Genomic DNA, 22,035 nt, shown 5'->3' with positions numbered 1-22,035 from the left:
GAGGCAGGGGGAGAGACAGGCGAGCAGGGAGGGGTCGCTAAAGCAACAGACAGGGAGGAAGACAGAAGGAGATGGAGGGAGGGAGGGAGGGAGGGAGGGAGGGAAGGAGAGATGTGATAAAAAGCCATAAAGGCTTCCATTGAGGGAATGGGTGAAAGGAAAGATTATATCATGCGAGGGAGAAATTATCCCTTTGTTAGGCGTTTGTGAATTGGCGGAATGGGGGCAAGGCAGTTGGCGATGAACCCCCCGGCGAGGTGGCACATAGCTGCGCAATTTTAATCACCCACACTATGCCATGACAGCTCATAGCTAACCTGGTTCAGACCCCGCTTCCAGCTACACACATACACGCCGAGATATGCAAACTGTCCTCCTGCAGAGAGCACAAGACTGAAACATCATAAGCTGCGGCCATGACAGGTTGATATGCACATCAATAACACATCACACGCACATACCTGGAAAGTACAGAGCAAGATAATGAACTTGTGCACGCACATATAGGCACAGTGACAAGCTATCTGTCAGGGGTACACACATCAGGGAACAAAGAAGAATTCCACACATGCGACATGCAAATGTTAGCGCATGCACCGGGAACATAAAGAAGAGAGGCTGACACGTGCACTGCAGCAGAGAAAACAGTGCGCAGGGAGTCGTAGCCTGTCACTGGGAGGTATGATGCCACATGGATAATGAGTGGTACTCCCAGCAGGTAGCTGTGTAGCATGTGGCTCGCAGCACACACAGAAACACTCGTTAGGAAGCTCCAACAGTACGTTCTCAACTTGGCAGGTAGCATTGTTTGCATTTATCTTACTGAATAAGGGATGACTGAGCTCCGTGCTCTCTTGCATCCCAATGGGGGAGGCCATGCGTGGTTATACATAAAATATGCTTGTAATACCTTCTCATACTGAAACCTCGTATGTTTTCTGAGATGAGTGTGTACTATTAATGCATGTATTAAAACAGCAAACGGCCAGGAGCACATCTAAGTGCCACATCTGTGTTGAAAAGTTTCGAGCCATGCTGGTTTATATACTCTAACTCCTTGTACCCTGCAGTTCTCTTTATCTGAGCAAATGAGAAAACCTGTAGCTAACTTGAATCCTGCTGTATCTCTCTGCACTGGTAGTGCTACAGATGTTATTCACACAGAGGCTGCAGTCCTTCAGCCTCTTCTGAAGCCCTTTTCATAAAGAATGTGTACAACTGCTGTGTTAACTTTTCGCGGTGGCTTTTTCTGTCCTGTTAAGTTGCCGTGTTAATGGCTTTAGGCTACTGAAACAGTAGTTAGCGAGTCAGTGCATCCCATCTCATGCTTCAAGTTGCCATCAACATTAACAGTCTTCTTCGTACCTTAACCAAGTGATTTGACTTGCCTAAAGTTGTGTTCACTTTGTAAATGTTTCCTTGTTTCATTGATTAAACAATTTAATTCAGGGATCAATATGTTCCAAAATTAGTTCTATTTGAATGCACAATGATAGGGCTGCACAGGGGAACCTGTAATTCTATGTACCGTAGTTAAGGTAACACTACAAGTTGTATTTAAGGATGTCCGTCCTCACTGTGGTACGAGAATATAATCTGATGCTTGGATAGCAAGAAGCTCATTTGTACCAATTAGTTTCATTTCCAGGCATTTCTCTTGGTGTGAGAAAGTTGTTAGAATCTCCTCTTAATATATATATTTTTTCATCTGAGTCCTCTAGCTTTTGTCTGCACTGGCATTAAAGAGCGAGATTCCCCAGGATTTGTTGTGGAGCGAAATTGCAAATCTGGCTCACATTCATGTATGGCCCCAAGACAGGAAGATTTCTGCTAGTCTTCAGGATGAAAGCATGTGCATGTGAGAGAGGTTCTTAGTCCTGTGTTTGTTAAATAACTGCTCTATCTGATTAAGTGAATTCACCACAGAGAATTAAACAAAAGGAGAGCATTGCTACTGGAGCAGTGAGCTTCAGATGGCTTCTTTAGCTGCACTAGCACAAGCCATCAATGTCATTCTCCATCTTCGGTTCTTGCAGTCTTCACAGTGTTTTGTTCTAAAATGCATGCTCAGTTCTTTGCCAGGCTGGAAAAGAATAAGATGAAATTGTCCCCTTTAATGCGCAGTTGATGCACGGTAAATGCATAATGGGATGAGACTAATAATAGGATGTCTACAATGGTTACCAGAGTGCCTTTATGTCCTTCCTTCCACTCTGTAAAACCAGTGCCAATCCTGTTGTCTGCCAGCAACTGACTTTAATCTCTGGGCTTACTCTAAATACACAAAGAAAGGTGAGGAAATGTAGGAGTATATGAAAGAAAACACCCTGGATGTGCATTCCTATCCAAACCATGTCATTTCAGCCAGCGATTCAAATCCTTACATCTGCTTTGTATTCTTGTTAGCCAGTCGTGATGTGAGCCATATTGACTTTTATTTATTTGCCAGGCTCCACTATCAGCAGACTGTGAAAAATAAAGAAAATCAAAACTTTGTAATCCTAAGTTGTGTGAAGAAAGCCGGGTGGTGTCACTCGAAATGTATCCAAATGATTGGGCCCTATTGATCCCTTTGCCTAGCAGCATGTGGTGAGCAGGAAGTAGCCTGAGCCGTGCCTCCAGAAACTGCAGTAACTGATAGTGTCCATAGATCGAGAAGCAGTGACTTTTCTAATTAGAGAGTTCAGAGCAAACCGAGTTGGATTAGCTAGTGCATGGCTCTAGGCTAGCTATTAACACCAAGTCAGCCAGACAAACAAGAAATCAGAAAAACGAGAGAAGTGGGAGAGCAGAGGGCCCGGGAGGGGCTGAGCACGCCAACCCAGATGTGAATGTATTCAGACCTGGGTCAAAACACTTGTTTTTACAACAAACAAACAAAAAAAAGGCTTTTAATTTGGTGTTTCTAATGCTCTCCTTGTAAAAGTTGAAGATAGCATATAAGGGATCAAGCTCATCGGTTTTGTAAATAGTATTGTGTGTTTTGTTTACACTGGAGAGAATCCCAGAGGAGATTACTCAATCAGGACAAGTCAGATAATACTTTCCTGTGACTTTCGAGTACTTTGGGACTTTGTGGCAGCTCCACAAAACAAACTTTAAAAAAAAAAGAAGTGTTATTTGAATTGCACTTGAATATACACAATCTATATTCATGAATATCTATATGTATGAGTTCATATGCCTACATTAATGTAACCACACTAATACTTGGATGTTCTCTTATGCTCAAACACCCTTGGGGAGGTGTTCATTTGATTTATCTTTACCTTTCAGGAACACATGCCCTCCTTCACACTTTGCCAGCAAATAAACCCTCAAGATTCACACCTACACAGGCACATATACATGTACCCCACCACATCCTCACACACACACACACACACACACACACACACACACACACACACACACACACACGCTCCCAACCCACTCTCCTGCAAAACCTCAAGGGAGACATAAGAAATAAATTCGACACTTCCGCTTACCCAAGAAGAGCCTTAAGGACAAAAAGAAATTTAATCTTGGATAAGCCTCCCGATAGAATCTCTGCATTAGCCTTCTGCTGCTGGTTCACAGCTATCCCATCAACCCTTACCTCCCACACCTTGGCCTGAATCCCTCGCATCTCTCTTCCTCTACACTGCCCATTTTTTTTTTTTTTTTTTTTTTTCAAATTTCCTCTTCTCTCCTCCTTTACCTCTCTCCGACGGTCTCACCACTTCCTTTCACTTTCCTCCTCTCTCTTTTCTATGTAGCTGCACTACTCTTCCACCATTTTTTGGTCTCTCTATCCCTTCGAGTCATCCTCGTCTCCCACCTCATGCCTCCTCTGGCTCGCTCCATTATTCCCGCCAGCCTCTATCTCTCCATCTATTCCCAGTTGTGGTACATACTGTATATATCTATATTTCTGTTCCTCTCCGTTGTCGGAGCGCTTTAATACAATTGGTATTAAATGCTGGCACGACCTCCTTGGCATACTTAAGCAGGCAGGGATCCTTGTAAGGCTGTTTGAGTGCTTAATATTTTCAGCACGCCGCTGACTTAAGCCCCTTAAGTGCTTTGGCAACACTTATTCCACGGTGGCACCAATGAAGCCCATTAAAAATTTGATTTCGATGAGAGAGGGAGGGGAAAAAAAGAGGATTGGGGGATAGGGTACACAATTTGCTATTACCTCCCTTGCTTCCGCACGGACTGCGACAAAAACAAATACACCCATGAGGGGGTTGCCCACACAGGAACTTCGCAGACATGCAAATACACACACGCTCTCACCAGTCGCGCAGTGATTTGCAGTGTGTTCTTTTTGTATGTAATTATGTCCTTTGTTTCCCTATAAAACACTCTGCGATGACCCTATTTTGTTAAAAGCACTTCATAAATAAATTTGACTTTATTTGACTTGATAATAGGGAACAGCATGTTTCAAATTGGATGCATAAAGATGTTTGTAAATACAGCTTGTGGCAGATTAGAGCTGGTACTTTATGATCAGTTGATTAAGAACAAGTAGAGGTGCTATTATAATAGCAAAATTGTGTTGCCTTTCGCATTTTACAGGACAATGAAAGTCATAGACACACAGTCTAGTGTAGTTAGCTCTAGCCATTGGATTTGTTTTGCCAGTTTTATTGCCAATATCAGTAATGATAGTACGAGCGGCAATGAGCATGAACAAAGGAACTGCATTATGCATGTGTTGATGCAAAACGTACTGACAGGTTGGAGTAGCTCTTAGCAATGATTTCTGTTTCATCAGTGTAAAGATATGGAGCAGATACCTTTTACTGAGCCATGTTCACATCAGCATAACTCATAACACTGTCATAGTCATGTTTATTTCTGCTTTACCCACATCCGCTTCGAATTACAAATGCCCCACACAAACATCGTGCACATTTCTTGTCAGTAGACAGCCGTGCGCATCCCTGCAGCCATAAAAACCGCCATTTAACATAAAGAGGCACTGTGATGCCTCAGTGTGAGCCTGCATGGATAAACTAATGGGTAGTAGATGGTGAAAGGGCCAAAGAGACAGCCAAATGTACACTCTGCTTCAGTCAACAGTGGACAGTCAAGCACATTCAGACACACACACCGCCACTGTTTGTTGACCTGAAAGGCAACCATTGTCGCTGCCTCCATCCACACACACACACACACATGTCCCTAACCTTCACAAAATAGTATGCAGAGTATGCAGACACTGATCCCACACTGACACACACACACACACACACACACACATTCTAAGCAAGGGGAGGGAGGCCAGGGTTATATAAACAAGTGGAAGACAGAGAACGGAAAGACAGATGGATGTGATCAACAGTGATACCACATTTGGATTATAGCTATTTTCATAGACCAACAGGAAAGAAGTGAAGCAAAAGGAAGGACACATTTGTGGGGAATAACTAGCTGCTATGCACTGACTGGAGGACTGAAGGAAGAGGAGGGGGAAAGAGGACAGAACGGATTAAACTAAACACAATTTGAGGAGATCAGTTTGAACAAGTAAATGCGCTTTGTTTTCCACCCGTCTGCTGCCAGGCCCCAGAACTGCCAGACCCGAGCTACTGGTGTACACCGACACAGAGTAATTTTCTCAGCGTCAGCCAGTTGACGGGTGAAGTCAGAGCCGTGGGGAAGATTGGCGATGATCCGCTTTCGGCTTTGCCAGAAGTGTCAGGGCCGTCGCCATTAGAGTTCATTGTGTTTGCAGTGGCACAGGGAGTGAGAGAGCGGGGCAGTGTGTAGTAATCTAAGGATGACACCCGCACTTTAGTCCATCAGATAGTGTTCAGTGAGGTGTGTCTTGCAGCTCATCACGCTTTGTCTCTACACTGCAAACACATACACGTGCACACACATAAAACACGCGTACTTACACATGCAAACACACCACAGCTACACACTCTCGGAGACGGATGACGCATTAGGTCCCTGACAATCGGCAGGAACTCTGTCCGGACCTTAAACGTAGCAGGTTCTCAGATCAGTGTGTATGAGTGAGCGTGTGTCTGGAGTGCACCCAGGCGCTGACTGCATCCAGTGGAGCATGTTGGAAAGGAAGAGTTAGGCAGGTCGATGCTGCACGATTATACTGTCTGATAGCCTGTGATTATTCTGAGGAGTCTGAAAATTACCATGTAAAATCACTGTCCGTTTACGCTACAGTGTATACATGATAGCATATCGAAAGAGCTCTGGCATTCAAGCGAATAATGGTAGACACCTTGTGAGAATAATGTGCTAGTCTCTGGAGTAAAATAGCAGACCAAAAAGTGTAATATCAGAAACTAAAGCGTAGTACCGCAGTTTGCCCAAACCCTTTTCCAGTTGGTTATTCTACACAGAGCAGGCACTTCCACTCTCTGTCTTTATAGAGCGGCACTTGAGCTCAGTGGATTTTATTTAACCTTAGCTATCTCCAGATGAGTTGCAGTGAGATGGTGTCTCCTTCTCTCCAGAGGCCTGCCCGGTTCAGTTAATAGCTCAAAGGAACATTGACTTCCGCCTGCCAATTTTGTCGGGTGAGAAGTGCTGAAAACCTTGTTTGACTCATTAAAATAAAATCTGTTTGAATGAATATTGTTGCCCCAGATTTCTCTTGTCCTCCAGGGCACAGCAACGTAGGTAGCTCCATTTCATAAGTTGGCATTCAGTCAACATCAGTGGAGATAAACCTCACTTGCTTGGCGAGACAGTTTCCCGGCCTGTATCTGATTGAAATATAGTATTATTGATCTTTTCTGTTCTTTTCTTTGAGCAGTGCGGTTTGACCTACAGTAGAGAAGCAGTCTATTTGTTGTTGTGGTTAGTTCTGTGGGTGGTTTTCTGGGCACCTGGTGCTCGGAACTAGCTTAGCGCTGAGTTTGACACTGCAGCGTGGAGATGATGATCAGTAAATGAAGTTGTTCCTTGTTTGGTTAGTTGGATAGCTGCCATTACTGACGACCATTGCTCGTAAACAGTAAAGTGTTGCAGGTCTGCTTTGGTCACGTTGGGTATTGCTTTTTCCGGCTTATTGATCTGAGGGTCTTGGGCTTTGGTCTTAGGCTCAGAGCACTGTGGTAGTAAATAGCTCCCCTTGCCGTGTTTGCTTTGTTGTCATTTTGCTTAGATGGGACTGAGCCCCTGTACTGCTTTGTAGGAGCAAAGCTTCTGCACTGTATGGATTTAAGACACTGCATGTTGTAAGTTATTTCTAAGCAGCACATGGTGTTAAAGTCAACAGTGGAACATTTTTGTTGCTCTAAGCTCATTTCTATGTGCATTGTGATGGAGTGTCTAAATCACTAGCTCTGGCCAGACTTCTGTGTATTGCGTTCAAGCCCTGGCTACAATTCAATTCTATGTTATTCTTTTGCAGCTAAAGCAGTTTTTCTTTGCATGCGTTGTGATGCAGTGTAGCAAATAAGAGTCCTTTCTTAAAGCGTCCTCCTCAAACAACGAATTCTGTCTGATTGCACTGAAGTAAAGCTGGGCAGTTAGTGTGTGCACGTGCCTGCAGCATTGCAGAGAACAAATCAGTGTGTGTGTGTATGTGTGTGTGTGTGGACTAGTTTGTCTGTAGCAGTGCAGGCAGGGTCACAGAGGACCCATTGATCAAACGTGCACATCCACGCACACACACACACAGACACACACACACACACATAGACAGAAAGATACGTTCACACACACACACACACACACACAGCCTCTCAATACACAATGAGGCCTGTCCAGAGCTCTGTCCTCTGCCGCCTCCTCCCTGCCCCCTTCGCTCTGGCCCTGCGCAGCCTGGTCCTGGTCCTGCTCTGCATCACTCGTAAGTCATGCAACGCTTGAACACTCACATGCACATACACACTCATAAAGATTAAATGAGACGTGCAGTATTGATTCCAGAGGGAAACTCAGGTGTCATTACACATCAAATAAGTGAGGGAAACAAGCACATAATGTTCACATGTACACATTCATTTCATATTATAGCCAAGATGTGGCAATTACGTACAAGCTCTTTGTTCTTTTAATTTAAACTCCCTGCAGATATACCTCTAAATGCTGTAATGGGATGCTTCTGTTATACAAAAAAGAGAACACAATTGTGAATATGATACTAATTGCAGTAAACTGATACAGAACGAGATCCAGTGCAGTGCCCAGCAAATGACCAAGGGAAGAATACCACACGATGGAATCAAGAAATGAGCGCTTCAGATGAATTGTTCAAAATGCTGGTAATTAAGTTAGAATTGGTAATTAAGATTAAGAAAAGAGAGAATTTGAAGACAGGAGTGTATACACATGAGGTGAAATGACCGGGGAATGAGAAAGCAGGCAGAGAAAGAGAACAGACGCTTGGACCAAAGGACTTAAAGGGAAACAGTCATGAATGAAAATAGAGAAAGAAACTGGCTGAGGCCTTTTTCTCAGCTTTTCCTCTGAAGAACCTAATAAAAGAAAGTTGGACCCCAGAGTGGTAGAGATATAGCGAGTCAAATGGAGAGCTTGTTGAATAGAAAGAGAATGGGGGTAAAAGTGCAGTGCAACAGACCAATATATGTTGAGAGAGAGACATGCTGGCACAAGGAAAAAAGGACTGGACCAGATAGAAACTTGTACTGTATGTGCAGAGGGAGAAAGAGAAACAGCGAGACAGAGAACAATACAGTCTGTGTCTGTCTGTGCAAGAAAGACAGAGATGGAGGGGAGGGGTACAGAGATGAAACAAGGGACAGGGTCTAAAAAAGAGCTGCATGAGGCCGAGAATTGAAACCAAAGAGTCATAAGGTTGACTGAACACGAGGTAGAGACGGTCGGAAAAAGCAGTGCACGGTGTGGAGTTGGATCACTGGCAGAGTTGCTGGGTGCTATTAATACTGCCTGTCATTACTATTATGTATTTAATACAGGAAGATGTTCTTTCCCCGCTGCTCATTGGTAAACAAGCGTAGTACCACTGCGCACAGTGCCTTCTCCTCTGTGCCAGCCAAAATCTCAATTCAGTACTGTGTTTTTTTTTGTTTTTTTTGCATATTAGATCAACAGAAGGACATTGTGTTTTGTCGGATGTTGTGGGGGACGCTGGGTGGGGGTGACAATAGGGGAGTGAGGGATACAGAGATAGAATGAGTTTGTGTCTTGGCAGTCAGTGTGGTTATGTAATTCATGCCAGTGGGGCAGTTTTGTGTTGGGCCTTGAGTGTGCACACACACATATACTCTCTCGTACACATTTGACACCATTTCGCACACACAAATGCTCTTGCTTTTACATGCATGCACACGCCTGTATATTTCCTCTCTGCCGCATACACATTCATCAGCATCTCACACACACACACAAAACAGACACACACCAAAGGGAAGGCTGCCATGTGGTGGATTTTGAAGGGGTGTTAAGACCAGTGCTTTTGGCTGTGGTGAATCTCCAGTGTGGTAGCCGTCGCGTAATAGCCCTGTAAATTTCCTTTAAGCCGCTGTTGGGGTGTGTGTGGTGGCCATTGTTGCAGGGTTGTTAAGGCTGTGACAGACCCGGGCCATAAAATGCTGCACAGTAGATAGAGCTAACCAGCTTTGGCTGTCAGAGAACAGGGTGGAAAGAGAGGAGAAAGGAAAGAGAGAAGAAGATGGTGGTTTGTGAAGGGTAAGAAGAGGTGAATAAGAGCAGAAAGAGTAATGGGATGGGTGGACAAGATGAGAGAAGAGCGCTCAGGGAGATGCAATGCAGCGGGGAAGAAGAGGGGATGGGGCAAGAGAGGGACGAGGTGATTGAAATACACCGAAGGGCTGGAGAGACATAAAGATGCGAAGGTCAAAACGAGAGATGCAAGAGCACGGGGAGGAGGGAGGGTGGGGGGGGGTACATGAGAGGAGGAAGACAACAGATTTCAATGCCGAGGATGGAGACAGCGTGACCGAGGAGCAAAGTCAGAGTCTTAAAAAACAGCATGTGAAATATGTAAATAAATGAAAGTTAATGTTTCTAATGCGAGGTCAGGAGTGAAAAGAGACAATTTTATGCTGATTTTGCTGATTAGCAGTGGAGTGCTCACGGTACACCAGTGGGCGATGGAGAGAGAGTTGGATGAGAGAAGGTCTGAAGTTCCTGCCAAAGAGAGAGAGAGAGAGAGGGAGGGAGGGAGAGATTAAGGAAGACAGACAGAAAGAGAGAGAAAAAGAGAGGGATAGAAAGTGGAAAGTGGGTTGAGCTATATGACAGGCAATTAAAAGAAGCAAAAGAAGAGGAGAAGATGAAAGAGGGAGGAAAAAACGAGTCTCCCACTCCACTCATTTGTTTTGTCCTCTTTTCCCATTCACCCCTCTCACTTTTCTCCCTGTCTTTCCTTTGCTCCCTCTCTTCCGCTCTCCCAGCACACTATAAAAACAGCGTGATTATGCTGCAGACTTGAGCTGCAGAACAAATCACATTTAGCGAAGGAGAGTGGGGAGATAGAACCAGCAGAGAGGCAGGAAAAGATTCCCACTGAGTCACAAAAAGAGGAAGAATGAGACAGAGATTGCAAGGGGAATGAAAGCGTATTGCGGCTTGGAAGGAAACTATTGCAAAGGGGGGAAAAAACTACACTAAGAAAAAGAAAAAGAAGGAGGGACAGGAGTGAAGAGACGGCAAGTTACAGAGTTGTAACAATTCTCCTGAGGCCTCTGAGAGGAGTAGAGAGGAGCGGGGGATCTTCAGGACAGCTCTGATGAGGAAGATGCATGATGAACGATGCAATAAAAGATAAGGGTGAAGAGAAGGAGGGAGAAGACGGGAAAAAAGGAGAGGGGACTGATGAAAGGAGGAGGAATCAAGGATTAGATCAGGCAGAAGGTGGGGTGGAGAGGAATGGAGAGATTGTGGGTTTAAATAAAAAGAGAAAGAGGGAGATGGTGAGAATGAGATTAGACATAAAGGCAGTGGGAGGAGAGAATTATGAGTTGTGGACTAAGTGGAAACGAGGGAGGTGGGGGGTGGGGGGGGGAGTATGCACCAAAAAAAAATGAGAAGAAAGGCTGAGCGGAGGAGAGGGGAGAAAAGGAGGACAGGAGAAAGTGACAGAACGAAGGTAATGAGAGAGACGAGAGCGAGATTTGTAAAGGATTATGTATTATTTATAGAGGGAGCATTTTTTTTTTCTTTGCACTGGATTTGATTGGCAGAGCTCTGGCTCCCTGAGAGAGATGGAGTGATAATTTTAGACTGGGAAGAGAAAAGGGGGGGGGGTAGAGTGATGGGTCTGCATAGGGAGGTATGGAGGAGAAGAACCTCAAAGTCAGCTATTTCATAGAGTCAGTACACTGCAAAACTCTGTGATTAACCTGGAGCAAGTGTTAGCGCGCACACACACACGCACGCACACATAAACATTGCAAACTTCATTTGCATACATACCATGCAAACCGGCTTGTCTCGCAGACTCGGGGGATAATGGGAAAAATGTACATCCAGATGGGGAGGAGATGGAGAACTTGCCAGTGGATGACCCCCAGACGAGTGGAAACTATGAGCCGCCGTTATTGTTTTAATTAAAACAGTAATAACATAAGGGGTTGTGCATTGTAGTCTCCTGCATCGATTCCCTTGTAAATCCGTGGCCAGCATGCAAAGAAAACACAAGCTCTTGGCGCACTTCCAACTGAAAGATAATGAGAGATAATGAATAGGGAGACAGTGACGGCACTGCTTCAAGGATACATGGGGGCTTGTTTGGGGCAAATGGAGACAGCTCCTCTCTTATGTGACTCGTCTTTTTATTCTGTCTTTTCCTCTCTTCACTCTTGAGACGTGGAGGGAGAGAATTAAGGGGAGAGCGAAAGCGAGGGAGAGAGGCGCAGCAAGGCGGTAATTCAGACCGCTAACCCTGCACCACTGAGGCAGTTTCTAGAATTTACCGTGACCGAGGGTTAGCCAGCAGTCCACCTGGCTGCCTCCCAAATCCACCTCTTTTAACTCTCCACACCTCCCTTTATCCCCTCCCACTGTCCCTCTATATCCCCCGTCTCCCGCGGCTTATAACTCAACCCCATTGCGGGACTATTAGGACGGGCCCCTGAACAGCCTTGTCTTATGAATTTGCACGCCTATTATTTATTTATTTGTTTATGTATTTTGAAATGATGGCCCGTCTTGGATCTCTATTGCCGTAGTAAATAAAGGCTCCTTCTTCTTCCAGGGCCTGACACCAGGGGGTTGGGTGGGTGTGGGGTTGGGGGGTGTGGAGGCATTTCAAATGATAAGAAGCACCAATTGACTGCTATGAAATACTGCCCCCACTTGGTTGGAGAGAGAAGTGATTGTTTTTGTTCCCCCTCCTGTTTTATTTATCCTTTGATCATAGCTGTCAGTGCACTACCATGGTATTGATTGCTCTCAGCATTCTCTCTTAATATAATTCAACGCTTGTGGAGTATTTTATTATGGGCAAAGATTTTAATGGGGCCCAGATTAATACCTCTGTCACAGAGGTTGATTCCCTCCGCCTCCTTCTCATTCCCTCTCTGCACTGTGCTGTGCTGGTGATCAGAAGCACAAACTCATGGCCTTGATATGAATGGCGGCCTATAAAACCTACAGTCAAACTAAAGTGCTGTACCCAGCTGTGTTATGAGCGGGACTAGAAGAATATGCGTCATCTCTCATATATTTCGTCCAGCCCCCGCCAGCTGCATTATTATACCGAAACCATCACTTCCTAACTCCCTGCTATAATTTCCTGGTTAGAGCCCCCCACCCCCGCCACCGTCTCCCCATGCCTCTGTTCTCTTTGCCCAGATTGATCATCCCCTAGCAGCCAGCAGGTGTTTCTGGGTGGCATCTCTCAGCAGGCGATAGCGGATGCCAGTCGTCCCACTCACAACAGCAGTTAACAATTCTTTATTTTTCTTTGTTGCTTTTTCTTTGCACTTTACCGCTATGCCGCTGAAGATAATTTCCTTTGAAAGGGGTGGCAGCTGTCAGGAGAAGTGGGTGTATAAATGGACAGCTAAGTAGTTTTTCTGGCTACCTCCCAGAAGCAAACTTCTGACCACTTTCTTTGTCTGGAGTGGCTCTGACTTCTCTCTTGGTCCTGATGGGTCACTAATCACACACGGGTGCTGCACTGACGAAGTCAGGATGCACTGCAGCACTATTACAATTAACACTGTTTAAAACAATGGTGGCCTAGCCCGGTTGCCATGGTGATGAGTAATAACAGCGATTAGAAAAGTAATTGCAATGGCAGTGGCAGGCCCTGATGCCCCTCGATATGAATCACAATATTGATGTAGAGAATGGCAGCAATAATGACTACAATTAGTGGTAATTGTCAAGATTTTTTTTTTCTCTGTTCCATAGAGTATCAGAGTCCCCTTTGTCTATCCCCTCTTGGTTTCTTTCTGTCTTCAGTTCAATATCCACTGTGTCTCCTTCCCCTGATATGATGAATATGTAGGCTTTGAGTATTTCATTAAAAGAGATTAAAATCGAGGGGAGAATTAAATTTGGATGAAGTTGGCGGGATCAGATGATGTCAAAGTAGCTTAATTGCAATATTCCAACCCTTGCATATGCACACCCAATGCACATGCCCACCCATTGTACATGTGTACGCACACACACAAACACAGAAACGTAGGACATGCTCAGTTGCAGATATAGACATTTATGTCGGCCCAGAGCAGTCAAGTCAGCAACTCCTTCTATGGCAGCCACCATCTGTTTGTCTCACAGCATTTTTTTTCCTTCTGAAGGTGTTTTACCGAGCTCGGAGACACTGCTAGGCCCAGCAGTGAAATATATTTACTCACGCCATCTTTATCGGCACTCCTTATTGCCTGCTTCATCATCATGTGTCAATATTGATGTCGTTCTTTCCCTAAATCCTCCCCACGGCCAACACTTTGCCAGGGAGAGAGGGAATGCAAATAGGGATGCAAATTGGTAAATACTAGTTCGGGGAGCCCAGCAAGCTGGTACTCTCTTCAAGGCAATCACATTCCACTCCTGGCTGTGGTTATATGACTAATTGCTCAGCAGATAATTTGAATTCAAGCGGTGGAGCTCGGTGTCCATTGTGCTCAGCGGGAGGTGTGACTCAATCGAGCCGTGTCAACAGTCTGACCCACAAACACTGCTCCAATCAAAGCATAATCAACCTCCTTATTACTGACTCTTGGGCTGTGAGCAACATCAAAGAGGCTCCCTGCTGCTCCTCAGCCCCCTTGTCTAAAAAACATCGGGTTTAGGGGCCAGACAAGTTTGTTTGAAAGATTATGTGCAAAAAGTTTCTGTGAGTTTGCCGAGTGTGGTACATGTGCATGGGTATTTTCGGTGTGTGTTTGCATCCTCATCTGGGAGAGAGAGAGAGAGAGAGTGAGAGAGAGAGAGAGTACTTGTTGGAGCATGTGTACACACATAAATGTTCAAGAAGGTGTCCATTTGTATATGCTTATTCATTCACAAGAGGCAAAGCCGCTGCATGATTCCCCCCTCCTAGCACTTTCCAAATACCTATAATAAGAACCATTACATCGGGATAATGGAGTGTAATCAAATGGTTTAGCTTGCACCTGGATGAGAAATGGTTTTAAGACTGTGTGAAGTGCATCCGAGGCTGTAACGGTGCTCTCGCTGATCCGTACTTTGACCAGCTTTTACACACTGAGTTGATCACACTCTCATTCGATAAAACTGCGGTTTAGACTATTAATATACACACAAGTAGTAGCAGTGCCGCAGTCTGTGATCTGATTGTGTTTGTGTGTTGTTCCATATGTGGCCATGTTTATGCGTGTCCATTCATGTGTGTGTGTGCTGCTGTGTGTCTAAATTCAAGACCGGCAGCCACTTAGAGATCTAATAAGGCGTAATGTATTCAAATGTGTGTGTTGATGCATTCTGTTAAAGCCAGAGGCAATAGGGCCGTTTCTATGTGTGTGCTTATGCACATAAAAAGAAAAATGGCAGTATTTATAATCATCCTTATTATAATCAGAAGAACACATTGTTTATAAGGACCCTCTTTTACTTGTTGAGTCCTTCAGTGCCTTTTCTCCCACTCAATCTCTCTCAATCTCTATCACTCCGTCTCTCTCCCTCTCTCTATTTCCCCCTTGTTATTCCCAGATGATGAATAGCAATAAATGAAAGATGCTTTAAGTACCTTATTTTGAAAGGTTCTATCTCAAGTGAGGTGCAAATTGAACATCTCTTTCTCTCAGCATCTGTTCCTCCTATTTGTCCCTCTCCTCTCTCCCTCCTTTTCTTCCTCTCCATCAACCTCCCTCTGTATCACTTTATTAACATCCATCTTTCTCGCCCTCAGCTCATTGTCAGGCGGTGCAGGCGGAGAATGTCACAGTCTTGGAGGGCGGTACGGCCCAGATCTCCTGCCGCCTGCAGAACTACGATGGATCCATCGTGGTCATCCAGAACCCCCGCCGGCAGACCCTTTTCTTCAACGGCACGCGAGGTGTGTGTCTGAGTGAACATTTGTCTCTGCAGACAAACCGAGTCTGTCTGTGTCTAAGTATTGGTCCTCAGTGACATTTGAAGCCTTTTAAACACATTAGCGATGACTCACCAACACTCACATTTTACATTTTTCTTATTGCAAATGTCCTCACTTTTCCTTTGAAGCAATTCCACATTAAAAAGTCAGATAACCACAGAGTTAATTTAGGAGATGGTTTTACTCTCTGCCCTAACAGTGTGACTGCTTTAACTGTTTTAAAAGCATAGTTTGAAGCTCTCTGCATAATCCACTGTTAACCCCAGTGATGAGATCAGAGCTTATTACAGCTTCTCATTAGAGCATGGCCTTGGCAATCACATGTTTTTTTCAAAGTCGGCTTTATGGCACATTATCATTGTAACCAATATTATAATGAAGGCAAATTTCATTGAGGGCCTCAGGGTAGAAAAACATTACATATTTTTCTTAACTAATTAAGGGCAAAAGTTGCCACCTTAGCCAGATTTTCTGTTAGTGCTGCTAGGAAACATCTGAGCAAAGGAACAATGATCAAGGATATTTAACATTGCCTATGAAATATGTGTGGGGCGGCTTAATTGAAGCAAAATTTTGTTTTATGTTTTGTGGTGGAGCAATACTTATTTATGCCCTACGTAATCTATGTGATAAAACTCTGCAGACGTTGGCTCGAGCTTAAGGCTATGGTGTAAAACCATGATTTGTAACAGTTTAGAGTAAATGGCAACTGGTTGAATTTGAATATATTCAAAGCATGGTTTTGTTGGAGACACTACTAACCTAACCACCTAATTAATGACTTGGTTTGAATATAAAAGATTTTTTTTACAGTACATGAAACCAGGGGCATGTGCTGGAACTGGTTGTGATGCAAACAAGCATGAAAATTAAAAACAAAATAAGAAAAGGAACATGGACACTGTAACAAAATCCAATCAACTAACAAGTCAGCTATCAGCTGTAAGTAGATGTTACTGATTATCAGAGGATCAACTCAAATCTGCACACAGGTATAGATTTTTTTTTGGTAATGGTGGTAATGGTGCTCTTTTGCTCAGCAGTTTTTTTTTTTCCCCCAAATCATAACCCAACACGGTCCGCTGCCATCCAACATAGAAATCATCTCTAACAGGCAGAGCAGCCAATCGGAAACCCCAAATCCCCTCGAGAGAGAGCACTCGCTCAACTTTCATTCAAGGAGCTCGGCTTTGTGCAAACTCCTCAATTGTGCCTCTAACATCTACGTCCCAAGCTGGGATCCTCTCACTTGACTTAATGGTCAGCCTGTTCAGTCTCTCATCTGCCTTGCTACTGCAAAGATAATTTTGATTACATATGATTTGGAAAAAAGATTGCTCTGCTGTTGTAATTGTGTGTCAGCTTTTAATTTCAGCTTGATTCAGACTCCCAAGATTCTATTTGCTGAGCTAACGTCATTCAAGCTGCTTTTGCTGAATGTTGCTCCAAAGTAGCTTATGAGATATTCTTATTTACTTATACATTATATTAATGTAATCTGAATCTTCTCCTGTTACTGTTGGTTTAACTAAATTTGATTGAGTTGAACTGAGCAGAGCATCAGACAGCCAAAATTATACTTCCATTCCATATTATCACTTATGTATTTGTCTCATGGCTTTGAGCTTGTAATACATAAAGAACTCTGCTGCAAGGACCATGCAAGTGTCAGTCTCACACAGCCTTAAACTGACTTCATATACCATCTATTCAAGTATATGAAATGGAAGATACATTCAAGTGCTAGTATTGAGTTATAGTAAGTATCCTCACCTGTAGTACTGCGGTTACAGAAAGACCTTGTGGAAATGTCAAGAAAATGAATGACTGGCACAACCAGACATCTCTTTTTTTTTCGTAGCCGACCTTGGAGTTAAATCTTCCACATGATGAGGAGTGGTTAAAAGGAAAGTTTCAGCAATAATTTCTGCATAATTAGCTGACGTGAAGGTAAACAACGCTCAAAGAACTGCTCTAACAGACTTGAGCATGTAGCTATTTTTAACCACAGAAAATAAAAGCAAAATTTTTGTAACTCAGGGACATATTTTGTACATATTTGTAAACATACGGCATGATATTTTTATATGTGCAAGTTGGCAGCTGAACACATTTTCACATTTCTAATGATTATGTCTTCCAGGACTTGTAATTACATTGATTTGACTCCTACACTCTCGTCGGGAACAGTCTCTGTCAGAGTCACTGAAGATTTTCTGAACTGTATGCCAAGATGAGACAAAAATACTGTGGAATAGAGAGCTGCTTTCACTGTTCACTGATACAACACTCAAGCGCTTTTGTTCTGCACACGTTTATTCACTTGTTAGTCGCCTCGATCGCGGAGTGGCTTTAATTGGGTAGTTGAGGTCACTACTTAGGGAAACCTTACTTTCAACTCTCCCCCACAATTCTATCAGATCAGCACTATCAGTAAGTTCTATTAAGTATTTAAACAGAGCAGCCTCGTCTGCTCTCCCACGAGACATGGACTTGCACCTTTCTGGAAAGCACGTTGAGGCCTAATCAGAGCGAGGAAGAAGACGGGGTATGAAAGCTAGAATGAAAGAGAAAATGAGAAAGAATAAAGAAAATAGCGAGGGACAATGAGACAAAGGGCAGAGGGTTAAGAAAGACACAGCAACAGAGAGAATAAGGACAGGGAGCGCCAGGCGACAGAGGAAGAGACAGCCCTGGGAAATGATCCAAAGGTTAGGCAAGGTATAAAGCATAGATGGTTTCCCGTATCTAATTTGGCTCCCGTAAGCACCGAAAAACCTTGTTGGGGACATTTTCTGGGAGCGTAAATTACATCCCACTCTGGCTCTCTCTTACCTCCACGTTTGCTCCATCACTCGCTGCAGGGCCTTCCCATTCCTGCCTATTGCCCATCTGACGCCGAGATGTCAGGCTCACAAACTAAGGCCTTTCTGTGCCGAGCCATTCAGCACTAACTGCCCAAATGGGGTCGCTGCTGTAAGTGCTGTGAATTAGACTGCCTGTTTTGCAAGCGAGCAACCAGTCAGGGGTGTGTTTTATGAGATTGTGGGCACTGATAGCTATAATAGAGCTGTGGAACTAACCAAATGGACCATTTCTCCTCAGTGGTCCATATCTCTCTTTCTCCCCCCTATTGCCAACTCTCCTCAGCATGCAAATGAGATAGGACAATAAAGGTGAACTTGGACTTGAACAGAAGTCTGACATTTAGTTGCCATTTAGTGCAGAGAGGGGAAAAAAGATTTACCTATCTGGAGGGAATAGCTCTCCAACAATGGTCTCGCTGCCATCCGGTGGAGGGGAAATTTTTTTGGGGGGTGGGGTGGAGAGATTAGTGTGGTGTACTTCCAGGAAGAGTGGACTAACTCCATCGCTCCGGGCCGCTCTCTCTCTCAGTCTCCTGTGGATTTCTGTCTCTATCTACATTATTTTTTCCCGCCTGCCGCATTATGTAGCTATATTAGTCTATTTCTCTCATTCTTTCTTCCTCCTTCACTCTCTTGCACACACACATACACATGCACGCACGCGCACACACACACACACACACACATGCACACACACAAAGCCAATATCTATAGTGTAGTGTCTGTGTTGTGATGAATTATCCTGGGAGATGGCCGGGTGTTACATCAGGGAAGTGTCTGCTGTTCCCTCCGTGAGCCAAAGCCAACACAAAGGAGCGAGGAGAGGGACAGAATAAAGTAGAGATGGAGAACGAGGGAGAGGTTTCACAGTCAATTCAATACAAAGTGAGTCTCAAAGGTATTTATGAGAATCTATGGGCATCGAGCCACTGTCACCCACAGACTGTTATTAGTGTTATTTGTTATTATCAGCATTTTTCTCACCATTGATTCTTCTCTTTCTTCAGTAACAAAAGAAGAATTGTTGCATGTTCACCTTCTCTCATCCTCCCTGCTACTTTCCTTTCTTTCCTTTGTGCATTATAGGTTTGCATTCGTATGGGGTCCAGCACTAGCTATACAATTAAGTGTTTAGAAAACTTATGTGTTTTTACTTTTCGTTTTCAATCTTTGGTAATTTTCCATAATCTTAATTGCAGTGTTTATCCTGTGTACAATTGTAGTATTGAGCCTGTCTCTCACTGACTCGGAGGGCAGCACCATACAGTTTAATAGCTCTCCGAAAATAAAATTTGCTTGTGCAATAAGCTTTATTTGCATAACACTTTTCAAAGGCGTTAGCAAGTGCGTCACAGCAAGTAAAACAATAATGTTTAAAACCTAATAAGATGAACAATAAAAATGACAGACACTAATTAGAAATGGACTTACAGACGAATAAAGCACACAGTTAAAAAGAATGAATGAACACAATCTAGTTTGGGATAGTCCAATCAGTGCTCGGGATAATGAATAACACTCTCCCTCAAAGCTGGAAATGAAAGAAGCAAGACATCTGTTATGTTGTATCAATGTACAGCCCGGAGCTGCTCCATCGAGACTGACTTTGCAAACTCTCTCTGAACTTTCTATATCAAACTGAGCTTTAGATTTAGCAGCACTATCAATTCCAGAGCAGAAAATCGTCCGGGGTGCTGTCACAGACGCTATTTCTCCCATGTTTTGCAATTTTTCCTCTGCAGAGCTGTCCATGGGAGTGACATCACAAATTAGAAAGCAGTGAAAACTCTACTCTTGTTCCGGACTGTGGGAGATAGAACTGACTGTTTGCTAATACAGAACATACTATCTTTAGGCTAAGAAATAAGTGATACCAAAGTTGAGAATGTCACACAACTCAAATAAAGCAGCCCTTGCTTCTCGTATGCTGTTTGATGTACTTGCCAATTATCGCCTGCAAAAAGGTAAATACACTGTATTTTCAAATGATAAGATATGTTCTAAATATTAATTAACAAGCATACGTCTTGTTATTCATGGGAAGTGCCTGCAACCATTCCTGATAGTCATTCAGCTGCAGAGCCACAGCCCAAGCACCTTCAGATCTGCAATTCGAATCTAACTTGCACCTTTATCAGCAATAAAAGTGTGAGCAATTGCAGCATCTGTCACTTCCTGGGCCTGTAAGTGGCAACATCAGTGTGCCTCTACCTACAGGTCTGGACGTCTGCGATTACTTTTCTTATCTTTAAATGGTGATGGGTTCCACCATCCTGGTTCTGATCAAAGATTAGTTTTTTTTTTGGCAATTCAAATGTTAGGTCCAGCGTTATGGTCATTGAAGGCTGTTGGGCCTTGGTTGGTTGGAGCCAACAGGTTTTAAGAATGAGATTTCATCTATCTCTGCCAAAATGGCTGAAACCAAAAAAACAACGAGAAAAATTGTCAAATTCCGGCAATGCTGGATAAGACAGATACACAGGTTGATACGAGTTCTTACAGAAATGAAATGCTCTGCCACAAACGCCCCCCCCGCCCACCCCCCCCACCCCCCCCCCCCGCTTGTGGAAAGACTATGTGCTTCTCATCTCACAAACAAATGCAAAATAAGGCAAGTAAAGGCCTGCCAGTAAAATGGATACAAACAAGTTCTTAATAATGTGACACTCACTTTGGCAGACTAAGCTTTCGCTCGTCCGTGACATTGAAGGGGGCGAAAACAATTCTTAATGCTCTAGAAATGAATCAATTACACACTGACCCAGAGCAAAAACAATGTTTCTTGTTTTCCCTTTGTACCTTTATTCTGTTTATTCTGTCTGGATACAGGCTTTAGTAGCGTTTTGAATTTATATCACATTATAGGATGATGATTAGATTTTTTCTCTACCAGTGACTGATGAACTCACCTTCTCTCTCCTTGTTCTTGTGCCCCCCACCCAACACCCTCCATCCTCCACCCTCCACCCTCCACCTTCTCTCCCGCTGCCATCTCCCCTTCTTCCCATCACACCTCCACTTCCTCCCTCCACTCCCCCCCCCCAACAACCCCAACCCATGCTGTCTCACTTCCGCAACGCCCTCATCCCACTGCCACCCTCTCTCCATTATCCTCGCCCACTTGCAGCACTGAAGGACGACCGTTTCCAGATGGTGCTCTTCACGCCACGGCTGGTGCGCATCGAGTTGACCAACGTCAGCGTGTTTGACGAGGGCGGTTACTTCTGTCAGCTCTACACGGACGCCACGCACCACCAGGTGGCGACGCTTTCTGTCCTGGTGCCGCCGGAGACGCCCACGGTGGACGTGAAGCAGGAGGCCGTGGAGGGCGGAGAGGTAGAGCTCACCTGTGTGTCGCCACGCAGCAAGCCGGCTGCCACCCTGCGCTGGATGCGTAACGGCCGGGAAATACCAGGTACCTGGATGTGGCTGACAGATGGACTGATGGATGGTTAGATGATCGTGAGGGATAAATGAGGAAATTAATGAGGTAATATAGGGCAGGTGACATGAAATGGGTGGATGATATCAAAGATTGAGTGCTGAATAAAAGAAGGATGAATGGATTGGTGATTGATGGTTTGACAGAGGGAATGGGAGATGGATTACTTGATGAAAGCAGGTAAAGATTGATGGATGGATAAATGAATGGAGAGAATGGCGGTTTCGGCTGCAGGG

The 22,035-nt window shown here is 44.2% G+C and overlaps 1 protein-coding gene across 4 annotated transcripts in view; it reads left to right on the top strand.

Annotated features, from left to right (window-relative positions):
- The window catches only part of cadm4 (cell adhesion molecule 4), a 142,135-nt gene that overhangs the window by 98,535 nt on the left and 21,565 nt on the right, over window positions 1-22,035 (top strand). For 2 of the 4 annotated variants that reach the window (XM_022764268.1, XM_022764270.1), the window contains exons 1-3: window positions 5,339-7,819; window positions 15,305-15,451; window positions 21,485-21,772. In XM_022764268.1, the coding sequence (XP_022619989.1) occupies window positions 7,723-7,819; window positions 15,305-15,451; window positions 21,485-21,772 (532 nt within the window). In that variant the 5' untranslated portion in view covers window positions 5,339-7,722. Of the gene's footprint in view, window positions 1-5,338; window positions 7,820-15,304; window positions 15,452-21,484; window positions 21,773-22,035 lie in introns of those variants that run through there. The other 2 variants (XM_022764271.1, XM_022764269.1) reach the window with 2 other exon arrangements.

The sequence above is a fragment of the Seriola dumerili genome, unplaced genomic scaffold (assembly GCF_002260705.1).
Source record: "Seriola dumerili isolate Sdu_G_001 unplaced genomic scaffold, Sdu_1.0 BDQW01000533.1, whole genome shotgun sequence".
Classification (NCBI taxonomy): domain Eukaryota; kingdom Metazoa; phylum Chordata; class Actinopteri; order Carangiformes; family Carangidae; genus Seriola; species Seriola dumerili.
The sequence above is the reverse complement of the archived record's forward strand: the minus strand, read 5'-3'. Positions and strand labels throughout refer to the sequence as shown.